General features: G+C 37.1%; 3 protein-coding genes across 5 annotated transcripts in view; 1 reads left to right on the plus strand and 2 right to left on the minus strand.

Annotated features, from left to right (window-relative positions):
- The window catches only part of LOC108623489 (clavesin-2), an 8,863-nt gene extending 8,026 nt beyond the window's left edge, over positions 1-837 (minus strand). Inside the window, exon 1 of the mRNA XM_026812328.1 lies at positions 751-837. The gene's annotated coding sequence lies outside the window, so the exon portion shown is untranslated. The remainder of the gene's footprint in view (positions 1-750) is intronic.
- A 13-nt stretch (positions 838-850) lies between these two features.
- Positions 851-9,633, plus strand: LOC108623479 (androgen-induced gene 1 protein). Of its 3 annotated transcripts, XM_026812330.1 has the most exons (6): positions 2,557-2,637; positions 5,952-6,151; positions 7,337-7,474; positions 7,537-7,754; positions 7,834-7,985; positions 8,811-9,633. In XM_026812330.1, the coding sequence occupies exons 1-6, from the start codon at positions 2,628-2,630 to the stop codon at positions 8,855-8,857; spliced, it is 765 nt and encodes a 254-aa protein (XP_026668131.1). In that variant the 5' UTR covers positions 2,557-2,627; the 3' UTR covers positions 8,858-9,633. The 3 variants fall into 3 exon arrangements, with proteins under 3 accessions (XP_017877509.1, XP_026668131.1, XP_017877508.1); XM_018022020.2 differs by lacking the exon at positions 5,952-6,151 and adding an exon at positions 851-1,070 and having other exon boundaries at positions 2,477-2,637; positions 7,834-9,633; XM_018022019.2 differs by lacking the exon at positions 2,557-2,637 and adding an exon at positions 3,911-4,595 and having other exon boundaries at positions 7,834-9,633.
- On the minus strand, positions 9,571-14,308 carry smo (smoothened, frizzled class receptor). Its single transcript, XM_018022017.2, has 8 exons — positions 13,846-14,308; positions 13,350-13,670; positions 12,591-13,031; positions 12,346-12,518; positions 11,932-12,272; positions 11,557-11,758; positions 11,318-11,488; positions 9,571-11,253 (listed from the first exon to the last, which is right to left on the minus strand). The coding sequence occupies exons 2-8, from the start codon at positions 13,668-13,670 to the stop codon at positions 9,957-9,959; spliced, it is 2,946 nt and encodes a 981-aa protein (XP_017877506.1). The 5' UTR covers positions 13,846-14,308; the 3' UTR covers positions 9,571-9,956.
- Positions 14,309-14,319: the final 11 nt, after the last annotated feature.

The following is a 14,319-nucleotide window of genomic DNA, read 5'->3' on the forward strand; positions in this document are numbered from 1 at the left end:
TATGCATTCTCTTTTTTATTGAATTCATTTCACAAAAAATTGGGATAATCATTTTTCATTGTCGTAAGGCTTGTAAAGACATATGTTCTAAAAATTTCTGTATTTCTTACGATTTTGCTATCTGCACAGATTGCAACACAGAATTGATACCAAAAAAAAGTACGATATAAACAAATTTGGTTATTCCGCATAATATTCATTTCCTCTCTTTAATCATGAAACAAAAAAATTACGATACGTCTGACTGTTTTTACTAAAACAAGTTTTTACGCAAATACACATTCAATGATAGGATATTGTTACAGACACAACGAAGATACGATAATAAAATTAAAATACAACGCTTATGTTTTTATTAAAGAACCCGAAGACTTGATCAAAATTCCACGCTGTAAATGCTAGAATATTTAAATTCATTCGTGCATACTAGACACGATATTCGAATTGACAATGAATGTGTCGAAATTCATTTTAAAGTCAAAGAATTTGCTCAACCAGTTTCAATATCCTCAACCTTGTTCTCAACCTTGTCTACATTAATGATTATTACATTAAAACTTTATATGGTATTGTTCTTAAGCTTCACTAATTCTAAGATAAATGCAACGATATAAATCTTTTTCTAAAACTGCTATAAAACTTGTATTAGGGTTGTTCTGCACTCATTGCGGTTCTGAGTTTTCCTGATCGTTATTTCCGCCAACTGGGAAATGTTATTACAACAAAATATTACGATAACAAAGCCCCTACCTAATATTCACGGCGAATCAGCGTACGGCTCCTCTTAACTTCGACAACCTCATCGTTCATCGGCAGCGTCAGTACAGCTATGAGCTAGCCGTGGGGCTCAGTCAGTTGTCAGTTCGTGGCCGGCTTTCTGTGGAAATTGTTCTGCTTCACAAATCAGCGAGGCTTACCATCTGCTCATGGTGTCCTGTTAGTATCCTGTGTCCCGTTATACACGTCTCAAACCATCCATAGTACTCGCGTTTACCGGTTTCGCGAATCCCACGCATTAAACATAATTTGATATAGTTAAATACTTCAGCGAATACGGCGACTTATTCAAGGTGAGTAGAGACACAAAAGATAAGTAATCGAATCAAACAGAAATTCTAGTCTGATTAGAAAATATTGCGTTACACTACTACAAATAGAATTTCCAGATCGTAATTTTTAAAAGTAATGGGAAGAATTGATGTAAGATCGCTTAGCTCTAAAATAAGAAGCGTAAACTTGGTATATAAATATATATAAAATTGATGATGAGAAATCTGACACTATATATTTTTGTACGATACTAGTAGTTGTGTTTCATATACATGAATCGTAAAATTTGGGATATCCATGAACTTTACACGTGACGAGAACCTGTTTTGGTTCCTCGCACGGTGTATGTATGCACGGCGTGTAGAGACGTGATGGGGAGGATTTCCGTTCATTTACGATACTCCACGTGCTGTATAATTATTTCTGTCTGGTCTAATATGTAATCCGTCAGTACTAGTTCATAACTGTGAGAAAATTGAGCACAAAAATTGCGCGAGATTAGAAATCATTGTTTTTAATATTAAACGAATAAACGTTGTATTGTAATCTAGTATCCAGCGACTGTATTAATTGTGAGACACGTACATAGTGCCTATAATTATATGCATGGTGCATACTGATTAGTATTCGTCTTGATTGCTCTGTACTCACAAATGAGGCCGTGACTAAACTAGTAATAATTCCTCCCATTAAACCGAAAGAAGTAGGAGACAGAAGCCTTTACATCGAATTAAATCAGTAGTTTTGCAATTATTCGTATCTAAGTATCTCAAGGAATGTACCATTCTTTTACATGATAATCTAAATCTGACGATGAGGTAGCTTTTTAAGCGTTCGTAATGTAAACGGAGTAGAAATGATTAGTTACATACTACGTGTCTTTCACAGCATGATATTAGTAGCAACACTCTTCGTACTTCTCAGTAAGGAATATGAATTTAAAGGCCAAGAAAAATCATAGTCATTACCACGCTGCGGAAAAAACAACAGTGTAGATAAACTCTGAAATCTAGTTCTCTTTTTATGAACATGTCTACACTTTCGATACGTGTGAAAAATGAAAACTACCTGTTGTGTATAAATACTATGTAAAACTATGATTTTATATACGATTGAACATTCAAGCGATCAGACGGAGGTCAATAAACGTTTTTCGGCTCACAGTCGGCTTCTTATACCAAGTTATAATGAATTTTCATTAGACGAACTCTTGTTTTAGACTATACTATTATTATATGCAACAAAAAATTTTATATGAAAATCGCCTTATCAGAACATATAAAGGAAATTTGTTCATAAAAAATTGTCGATTAGCAGTTGAACCTAACCTAGAATAACCACCAGGGTGGAGGGGTTGAACGTTAAGTGCAACTACAGGGGAGAGAATGTCCGTAAAAACTGAGACTGTGTTCGATATTATTTCCAGACGAAATGTCGTACACGGTCAATCAGCTGTTCCACACGTCGATGTTCGTAACGTACCTGTTTACGTTATATTCAGCATTTAATCTCAATATTCCTATGCTTGAAAATGTATTCAAGAAGTTCGATCCGGGGCAACTGAAGTACCTGACGATATGGAATGTGGTAAGTCACAATCAAAATTCATGACACATTTCGCTCAAAGATTTTCATTTGTATAATAACGTAATAAAAACCTCACGCATTTTCGTATGCATATCGATGGAATACATTTTTACATTTAATGTTATCTAAAATAATACAACTGATTTCGAAGCATGAATAATAATTATCGATCTTCCGGTAAAAGGAGGGATGTTCCAGATATTTTGAAAGCAGGATAGATTGCTTTGCCTATTGTTCTCTGGTTACATAAATATTCATACATATTTCTATCAGCGAGGACAAAGTTCGAAAACTAACTTTGGATCGCAAAGCTTTTTAATATTAACCGCCTACGGCTTATATAAGTGCTTAAGTAAATTCAAATCGTTGCATGCGCACGTAATGCGAGAGTTCTGTCAACGCGGGCACTTTGTTATCGTTACTTGATAACTTTAATTAATAACGTGGAGATAGATGGCGAAATATAAATTTTAATTCAAACATGGCAACGTAACGCGATGAAAGAGGTGCCTGTACTGTAGTATTTATGCAGAGATTTGTGTGTTCACCTATACCGCCTGTATAACGTGACACGCTTCCTTATTGAAATAACAGTCCTCATTGTTTCGCAAACAATGTTAGCTTAACTGAAACAAGGTTGCGACGTTGAATGAACCATTTAATGAATGAAAGACATCAACATTGGAACTATTGCATGAACACAAATGATAGTAAATCTGATTTTGGAAGTGGGATATCTTGTAAAGGAGCAAAGTTATCGATGTGCAGTGTGAAATTTATAGAACTAGGTTTATGCAATAAATGAAGATTAAATCTGTATATATTCATTTGACACGCGACATTGGACTTTTTTTTATTGATTTTTTAATAGTCATTCACGTAGTTTGTGCCTGTGAATCAGATGTAGTAGGAAGCGAAAAGTTACGTAAAAAATTGCGGCAATAATTTTTGCCTAGCCACCGCCCTTTCATCTATTAGCGCGTGAACGCGCAAACACTTAAGCACGCTGATGTTAGACTTTCGATCTTCAATTAGAAAGCGTATGCTAAATTACGCCGAGTCTTTTCTACGATCATCCTTCGCGATGACACAAAGCTATTTTATTACTAAACTTTCTTACGACCTTGAAGTCCGTATTCACTTTCGATTATTTTTCAAGATGATTCAAGTGGAATGACTTTTTTTAGACATGAATTAAAATGGAAAAAGAGACGGTTTATTTTAAAAGGCAAAGAAGAGCTTGTGCGCATCTCGTTCGCGCAAAAGAAGAGCCTCAACTACATTTTTCGTCTCTCTTTTCCGATCAGTTCCTCTCCGCTCTTCTCTTTTTCTTCTGTCCTCTTTTCATGCCAGGCTATCTATCTGTGTGTGTTTGTGTATAAACTTATTTGCCTCTCGATATCTCACGAATGAGACGGAGAAAAACGATGAAAAGTGACGATCAGAATGTGTCTGACTGTGAGATTTCATATATTGTCTACGTTGGTAACAGACACAATTAACTCTGTTAGCAACACTCCACGCAGTTGCGCGTACTACCAACACCAATTTTTCATTCGCCTTGCATTCGAACGCGTTCTCTTCCTCTTTCTCTCTCTTTCCACTCTTATCTTTCCATTGGACCATTCGCATAGCCATCCTCGTTCATTCCTCGTGTGTTGGTGCAGATCTTGACTTGCATCGTCCTACTCTGTCCAAGCTCGTGTGCTTCACGCACATGGCGATCTGTTTCTCTCTTTCTAGCAGTATATTTTCGCCTATACGTCAGTAAGTCGCAGACCGTCGACGCGGTCGATACTATTGGTGCTGTGTGTACATGTGACCGAAAAAGCCGGAGAGTGTTTCCCCGTGGAAAAAAACACGTCTTTTTCGTGACACCACGAGATGTACCGTGCCCAGTAGCCCAGGGAGTCCGATAAAAATAAAGCATTTCCGTGTAACGTCCGCGACGTTAATAGGTACGATCAAACTAACTCAAGTCACCGCTCTGCAAACGGGAAATGAACCGAGTCGCTGCTAACAATAAGATTGTGAACTCTAGTGTGATATACTTATAAAGTACAAATAATGTGTAAATACATGTATGCATAACCGATTATCATTCATTTGCTATGTAATGAAATTATACTGGATTCTTCGTTTTTCTTCCATTCGTTGCTAATATGCAATTCTAATTAGCTCGGAGATTTTCAATCAAGAGAATGATTTTGCGAATGTAGTTGATTCGTATCAGTACAAAATGATTGGCATATTTAATTTTTTAGAATAATCTTATCAGTGAATAGTATATGTGAACACTATGATAATCCCGTGTTTTATTACAAATATCCTTATCGTTGCTAAAAATGATCGATAAAATGATTAGCAGTAAAGGCAGATGAAATTAAAAATCGAGTTCTCTAGACTTGGAATATTGAACTCTGTGTATATGATGACGAATTGTAAAATGCATATTCAATGTTTATAAATAATATTATTTACGGATAACAGATACCTTTAGCGATAAATAAATTAACTTCTGAACCGTCAATTTTTATTAAACATTAGGCGCGTATGGTGCACAAAATATGCTTGTATATGTACACTTGTTTTTGCAAGTGCATCGTTTATCTTTTATTAACATATTTATTTCTTAATATGTACATAACAGTTATGATAATAAATCGATTTAATTATTCTTCATGGCCAAAACATTTAAACTCTTCCTTTTTAAAATTCAATCGTCTATGTTCTTGTCAATGATCGTTTTTTGATGCGGATGTAAATGTCCATGTTTATTCTATGTGTACATGAATAAAGTTTCTACCACAAAGTAAATAATTCAACGCAGTATTGCGTACTCTTGTCATACAACTCTGTTACGTGCTATTTACGTAATTCAAGAGTAAACATTGTTATGCAATTTGTTAATACAACCATTGCTACGAATTTTCTATTCTACTACTTCTTCAAATTCTGTATAATAAAAATTGTATGTATATATGTTTGAAAAAAAGAGAAAAGGACTTAGAATGCTGATGTAAATCTTTTATAACACATTCATTCGTTGTAAATAGCACCGTGTATAGTTACTGTGGGATAGATAAAATTATCTGTAACCATTGTTAAAACATTCTAAGTTTACATCCTATCTACTTTATATTCATAAAAATGATTGTTATTGTTAAAATGGAGAATCCAGAATTTCATTGTTTTTAGAATAAAACGAAACAATCTTCTAATCTAATCGATTCGACAGTCCGATAAGCATAAATCGTTAACTAGTCATCACCTAATCTTTCGAACGCGAGCATCATTGTGACGAACCGTTTCAGAGTACCTACATACAGAAAAGTGCGCCCGAGACACCTGTGAGATGCGGGACGGCCTACTGTTTGGATTCCACGTGATCTCTTGCGTGCAATTCGCATTTTCCGTATATTACGATTATATGTACACCATCGTACCACCGAACATTCTCAAAACACACAACACCTTCGGTGGGAAATTCAAATTCCTCACTTTTTGGGATGCGGTTAGTATCATGGCCCAGTGACCCAATCTCACTTTTCTTTTACATTCAGTTAGAACCAGGTCACTTTCCTTGCTGGTCTTATGTAATGCCCTGCAGTTCCGTACAACTTCGAACTCTAATGCAATAAGTTATGCACAAGTATTGCACAAGTACTCACTATTGCTCGATAGGCTTCAATATCTTTTAACAACGAACGCTGAACTTTGGATATGCAACTTGTGTGCTATTTGATAATGCTTAATCTTCATTGATACTCAACTAGCTTATAACTGCAATATTCTTACAAGCGAGTGTGCATAAAATATGGCATTCGGTTGACCGACTATAATTATAAGAAAATTGCATTATGGTATATACCATGGCTTTCTCTCTTCATGGCATCACTCTTGTTTTCGTGAACGGATCGTACGATATTCTTAACGATTACATCATATCGGTATTACGCTATTATGCAAAAGTGAAAACTGTTGTAAAAACATATATATACCGTGTTTCACATGCATCTGTAAAAGTGGATCCACTTGCAATCGCAAAAAAAAGAATTGTTTGTATTGTAATAAACGCGCATGAAAGTAGAAAAAAAATATTCTATGTCTTTTGCTGCCACTAACAAGAACAGTCATGATTATCTCATATGCCACATATCTATGAATATAAAGTATAAAATCAATTATTCAAGCACCACTCCACACCATCTGGCTATGGCACGTATCGTGTCGAGCTATTCGCGGTGAAGTGCTATTGCACTATTACAGTTTGAAGTATTCTCAAGAGAGAAAAATTATTCATTCCACTTAATCACTAATACTCATTTATAAAATCGCTATCCATTATTGCATGCGTTACAGTGTTATTACATTCTTGAAGCTTCTTGCTTAATTAATTTAATTTCGAACATGAGAGAGGCAATATGTTCGTGACAAGGGTGATCTAGAGTATTCGTTTGTCGTGCGTGTTGACGCGTATAATTGGGCTACGAATCTGCTGTAGACGTAGTTGAATAAATAGGGCACGTATTTTATATGTATAGTAAAGGGAGATAAATTAATCATAACATCTTAATTACATGAACAATTTGTTCCATAGCTTTGCAATTTTTAATTCAAATTGCACAGTCATAAGTCATGTTACGTATTATTTCATTATAATTTTATTCGAACTGAGATGGTCATCTACCTGTTTCAGATCATTCAAGCGGTATTTTTCTTCGTATGTATACTGAATGATTGGTTTGGCACAAATGCCGTCAGTCCCAAGAAACCGCCGCTCATACGTAAGATAAAGGACAACATGCACGCGATTCTCAGTTTCCCAATTGCTATGGTAAGCATAAGTAGAAGGCAATTTCCAACTTTTTATACTTTATCTCATTCTTGATATCACAGTTCGTAGGGGTAACATTTTGGTGTTTGATGTTCGTGGATCGCGAATTGGTACTTCCGAAAGCTATAGATCCGTATTTCCCATGGTGGCTGAATCATTTAATGCACACGATGATCATGGTTTCCATCCTAATCGAAACAGTTTTAGCGCCGAGGAAATATCCGAAAAGATCACACGGACTAATGAGTACACTAGGGTTCATGTTAATATACTTGATCTGGTACGTTGGCAACTTGAAATTATCGTTTCATACGTGCTGCCGTTTTTCTTTTATATTATTTACTATTGTGTCGTTCCAGGCTGCACGTAATCTATTACAAGAGTGGCGTTTGGGTGTATCCAGTGATGGCGGTGTTGTCCTTGCCGCTGCGACTTTTGTTCTTTGCGGTGTTGATGTTCTTGACGTTAATTCTGTATTGCGTCGGCGAAGCGACGGACAACTTCGTTTGGGGTAACGAATATATTAAACAGCAAAAGTCTTATGCCAAGAGCAAGTAGCCTCGCCCACGGTGATTAGAGCTGCGCTGACTTCGATCATTAGCACTCTCTCCCTAAGGTGATGGTGAATAAAAGAAGCGAAACGCTAGCCTTTTCCACATCATTCATCTCCATTTACTTTACATCGCAGCATGCACGCGTATCACGCCTTTGAATAAATCGTTATTTGGAAAAATCTCTTGCGACAAGAAGAAACATGCATAACAATAATAATAATACATGCATGCAAAGAGGAGCGTGCTCTTTTTCTCTGAGACGGAACGCTCAAGGAGAAATATAGTCATTAATAACTTATTCGCTGAAAAGGGTTGCGTAGCTGGAGCATGTGGTCACGACTTATTTTCTACCGTGTGGCTTGTACTACATATGCGATGGTAAACGCAAAAATGAGGGAAGACTAATTGTAACTCGATCGATTTGCACATACACACTATCGGTGCCTAATAATAATTAAACTAAAAGCTGAAAAAGAGAGTAAGGAGCGAACAAAAAAGAAACATGAACAGCATACATGCGTATTTACACACGATTCAATAGCAATTACATTTTTGTGGAACACGCTCAGCAAACATCGTCATCTGCGACAAAGAGAATTCGATCGAAATTATTAGAGAGAATGAACAAACTAACAACAATGTACAGAAAAAAGATGAACGACCTGTGGTTACGCGTGTGGAATGAATTTTGCATTGTTCTGCGTTTTTGGGGTGCGTCATGCAATCGGAAACATGCCCCATCGAAATACTAAAATCCGGATATGTATTTGTATGGAGTATAGGAAAAAAATACGTAACCGAGAGTAATGGAGTGGATATGAAAACGTAGCTAGCAAGAGGAGTGAGCGTGGTTTCGCGGAACCGATCAAAGGGATATCAGCGAGGGCTCTCGTGCTAAGAAGATAAATTATATAGACTTTTTAGTGAGACATACAGTTTTACATGCATGCCAGAAAAATCAAACTTACAGACTCATCGAGTTCGACCCTTCCTTCACATAGGTAGCGTACGGAAAGTATAAAATACTTAAAATTAGTCAACCAGGAGAACAGGGTTTGTCAAGGACTTTTGTTATAGATTAGAGTTGAATAAATAAATATTTCTTTTAAAAGACGTTTGCGCATTTTAAAAATGCAGTAGACGCTGCCAGTGACGTAGGATAAATTTTAAATACGTTTTGTACAGCATTGTACTTTGTAATTTCTGAAGATAATTTTGGTTGGAGCGGAGTTTCTAGTAGACTGTACACAGGTATTATCCATTATCGATAACGGGTTGACCTATTCTATAATTACGTGTTGGTAAACCCTGTATAAAATTTTTACAAAAATAGTTCTAATGCGGTACACCATCGTATTGTAAAAAATGTAGACAGTAATATTTTTTATTACAATAATTTATATAAAATAGAAGACGAAATAATCGAGAAAAAAATGATTAACATTTCTTTGCGTAAAATAGCAAACGTTATTTCCTTCTGCTCTTTCAAAAGATAGTGTAGTAGGAAAATGAATAATGTAAATTCATAATACACAATGCATACGTAAAAAATACTTGTATGTAGTCTAAGTACAATAGGATATTAAAATACTGTAACATACAGGACAATGTTAATTTTCGAAATTATTCTGTATAAAAGCAAATGAATTATATTTATAATCCATTTGTATCTTTAGCATCGTAAAAGTCCATCGAATTATTTTTTACTACGTTCCAATTTTGTCAATAATAAAAGATATAAAATTATATGTTAAGTTTGAGTTAATTCAAGGTACTATTTACAGTCGAAGAGACACTATTGCACTATGACAAATGCATTATCACAATAGATAATTTGCGCACTGAGGCGTCTTTCTCTTAAGGAACATCCACATTTCACGAAGTAGAAAAAAACTTACGACTAAAAATGTAACACGATTTCTTCTTCCTTACGTAGCTATATTTTTATTTTTATTTAGCTGCGGCGAGATCTGTGTTCCCTTCGAACTGCAGTGTCTACTATTAATAATCTCGTCTATGCTCTGCTTCAATTCTTCCATTTCTAAAATATCTAACGGCAATGATGTCTGAGTTGCCATTTCTCGGGCATTCCCGGTCTGAATTTCGGATTGCATAAGCCTAGTCAACTCTGGACAACACGAGGTCAGACTGGATGCCAGATTTCCCATTCCAGCTTTCCTGTAGACGTCCTTTAAATCTGCGTCGCCTTTCAATTTGATATCGCTGGATTCTTGAAACAGATGTTTCAGGATGGTCTCATCTTGAAGAAGATACTTACTTCTACGACCTTCTCGGCTTCTTCGGTCACTTTCATGACCGTAACTCTTAGTACTCTTGTTACTAGTTTTACTCTTGCTACGTTCTTGAGGTTCTTCAGGATCCAACATCTTCGCTTCTTCCTCCGGTTGGCTATCATCACTATCGGTGTCCTGATCATCCTTTTCCATGGTTCCAGCTTCGATATCCATGTTCTTCCCTACTATTTCTTGATGCTGTTTCTCCTCGCTGCTCAAGTTCACGTCGCTAGCACTTCGTCCCGGTAAAAGAAACGGCAGCAACATCCCTGCATTGTTCTTTCCATCGAACAGCTTAGGATTCAAGGTGTGTTCATCCAGACCGGCGCTAGCTGATCGTCTTTTCATATTCGGCACTTGATTCGGAGATACTCTCGAATTACCACCGCCTATGGTCAATGCCGACAATATCTGTGCACCAAGCTGACTTTCTTGCGACGTCGTGCTGCCTCTTCTGTATAAAGGACCCACTTTGCCAGATCTAGATTTTCCAAAATCCCGTCGGCGTTTCCCACGTCGACCGCGCGAACTGCTCGCAACTTTTCGCGTTGTTTTCAGCTCAGCTATTTGAACTGATATCTGAGAGTCTAAAGAGTTCCTTCTAGACTCAACTGATACTCGACGCACGCTGAAACTGATCTCGGAATCCACGGAATTTCTTCTGTTACTGGAGACAGAGCCTGTTGTACCGCCGACGAGCGCGCCTCTGCGAGTAACCAGTTTGGGTAAAGCGGCTGCCCATGTCGAACTGAAGTCTTGAGAGGCCACGGAATTGAGATCGAAGTTTAATCCGACTGGATCCTCGTGGGTATTGTGGAAACTGATCGACAACCGACCAGCGTTGTTGAATGTCTTACGCTTCGCAAATGCCTGAGCGATTACCTTGTGCTTTTTCAATCTGATAGGTTCTTCAGTTTCGCAGTTGAAAGTACTAAAACGGATAATAAAAATGAAAATATAGATTGAATTTTATTTCAAATAAATCTGAAGCTTACCGTCTAAGGAATCTGGTCCACGTGTCCACGGTGGAGCCGGTCCAAACCCATGAAGACATAAGAATACCGGCGAAGAAAGGAGAAAATAAATGCAACTGCATTTTAGCTGCACTCGGTCGTACTTCCATTTTGCATTCAGATATGTCCATGTACTTCGTCGTTATCGCGCATCTATAAATAAAAAGAAATTTTATGTGGAATATTCAATATTTTTTCTTACCCGTCAATATTATCCTTACATCATATAATTCCTGAAACTCTGACGCCATTCCCAAGAGTGTTGGAACTCGTAAATATGGCAATAGAACGTCATTATGACTGCAGCGAAGGTGAAAATCGAAAAGAGACCCATGCGTACGATGGTTTCTCGTATTTTGGCACTTGCCCTTTCGGATATAATCTCTTGGCTACTTATTTTCAATCGGATCAGCGTAATTAATCCTACAATATATACTAATTTAAAACTGAGTTAAAATTTAAATGTTCGATGTTTATTTTTATCAGCAACAATTACTTACACACTATGTTCTTTAGGTAAGCATATAACAAAATATATTTTATTATTGTAATATATGAGATCGAAAATTCATTTGAATACAAAGTTTGAACTGTACCTCTCGATAAAAAGTATCCTCCAACTATCAGGACGATCAACACGGGACCGAGTAAGAACCAAGCTCTGACTGCATGATTGGTGTAACCCACAAAACAAATACCGGTAACGCTATTCCCGTCGATTTCGCCTAATGCCATAATAGTGACAGTGAGGACCAATGGTAAACACCAAGCGATTAAATGGAAATATGCACCCTTCTTGTCGATTCTGTCTTGGATCTTGCCTAATGCTTGAAAACTCATATGCCAAGCATATGTAAGAATGACGAACCACACCATAGCTGCCATAAGGGAATAGTATACAAGGATAAACACAACGACGCAGGACAAGTTCTCTCCGCTGAAAACACAATGATACGTAACAATTTCTGAATAACACACTACTCATTGCAAATTAATTGATTATAAATTACCTTGGTTCGCTCATTCTCAAAGTTCCATCTTTTCTGCAAACGATTACATCTCTGCTTCCTGGTGTAAACTGAGCGAGCCACCCAATACAGGATACCATGAAACAACAATTGATGTAAAATATGACTAAAGCTGGATACTTATTTGCGCTTCTCCAGTCAATTAAAAATGTTATCTGAAATAATATGTGGATCAAATATAATATTACTCATTCCTCGTTTTTTTATTCGTACAAATTAATACTTACAACTGTAAATAAATTGAATGAACCACAGATACCTGCAGCCCAAGCAATGAAGGAATGAATTTGTTTATGCTCATCCGGTGTGAAAAGTGGATCGTTGCATTGTGTACCGCAACCTTCGACTCCCTCAAAAATGGCAAGAGTGTTGTCGGTTGGGACTAATGGTTTTAGACATTTCCCAGATATATTAAACTTCAATTCTCTAATATCATTTTTGCATAATCTGGGAAACAAGTCTGCATTTTCACATTTAATAAAGCTCGGCCATATCGTGTGATTGAACACAATTCTACAGGGCCCGGAAACCATTTTACACATTTCCTGCGATGGTAAGTCTACTGTATCATTGATACATTTTGGCATGAATATTGAACAGAGAAGAGGCTGAACAACTGCCCAACACTTTGGCATATGTCTTAACGCTTGTAATAAATTTAACTTTTCCTGGAAAAAAGGGATATTCCATAAATAATATTGCAACAAGAAAATATTTCATTGAAAGTATTTTACTTCAAGTAAAATTGAAGACAATAGAATGCTTCAATAAAGAAAAGAAAAATAATAAATACAAGGTTGGGAATTATCTAGAGGCAATAGGACAGGAAGTACCTGAAATTTTTTTAAATGGGATCTTTTTGACCTGAAACCCAGGTATAAGGGTAAGGGATACAAAAAAAGAGAAAGTGACTTTAAGCTTACATAGATTTCTCTCCATAATTTTAAGAAGTATTTTAATGTATATGCATTGTATGTATAACATACCTCCACAATATCTTGAGTTATATGTTCAGGTATAAGATCTAGAGTGGTGGTACTATATGGCAGTCTTGTGCCCATACAAGTATTCCTCTGCATGTCTACACATTTTGCAGGTCTACGACAGTTTAAAGAATCTGGTGGTAACTCTCTTATGGGATACCTGTCCAGCAGGTAACTGGAGTCCTTGATCCTGTGCCTGGGGCTTAATTCCAAATCATGCTTCCAAGTTTCATTCTCACTGTTCGAATTAGCGGCAAAACCATGCGTCAATTCGGACGACACTTGATGGAAGATCAGAAAATAATAAATCAGCTGTAGCATCATCTGAAATTTAATAACATCATTGGAAAGTGAGACAATGTATTACGGCACAGTTGCTCCCGACATCGATGCGCAATTTCCCGGCACTCACTATCGGCATAATTTAAAAAACAAATCGCGTCACGTGTACCGCTCGGCGATAAACAATGAGAGCGCGTTCTGTGAATAAAAATAATACCTTGAGGGCTGTTACTCAGAACTACACGACAATTATTTCCCGAAGAGGCACAGGCTGCCACGGAGAAAGCTCTCCGTTTCGTTCGAACAAAGCGTCTTGCATCTTCTAGGCTCCTCACGACAGCCGCATCCAGCATACGAACGCTCGGACCACACACGCGTTGCGTTCGCCCGCAGGCCACCCACGACGAATCCGATGAACTCGCTCCATACCTCCATACTCCATACCCATGCCTCCTTTCCGGTGTTTGAATGCACGCCGGTTGTGAACCAGCTTCACGAATACTTCGTCGGCGGCTACACCGTCGAAGATGCGTGTTGCAATTCACGCACTGAAAGCGGGAAAATTTCGGCGATGTCCTGTTCGAGAACGAACATTTGCAAAGAAACAATTCCGCAAGCTCCAACGCAATTATGATTATGTCTACATAGTATAAAATATTTTCATTAATAATTTAATAGCATTTTCACGTCA

The sequence above is a fragment of the Ceratina calcarata genome, unplaced genomic scaffold (assembly GCF_001652005.2).
Source record: "Ceratina calcarata isolate Rehan_Ccalc_2016 unplaced genomic scaffold, ASM165200v1 scaffold27, whole genome shotgun sequence".
In the NCBI taxonomy this organism is placed as follows: domain Eukaryota; kingdom Metazoa; phylum Arthropoda; class Insecta; order Hymenoptera; family Apidae; genus Ceratina; species Ceratina calcarata.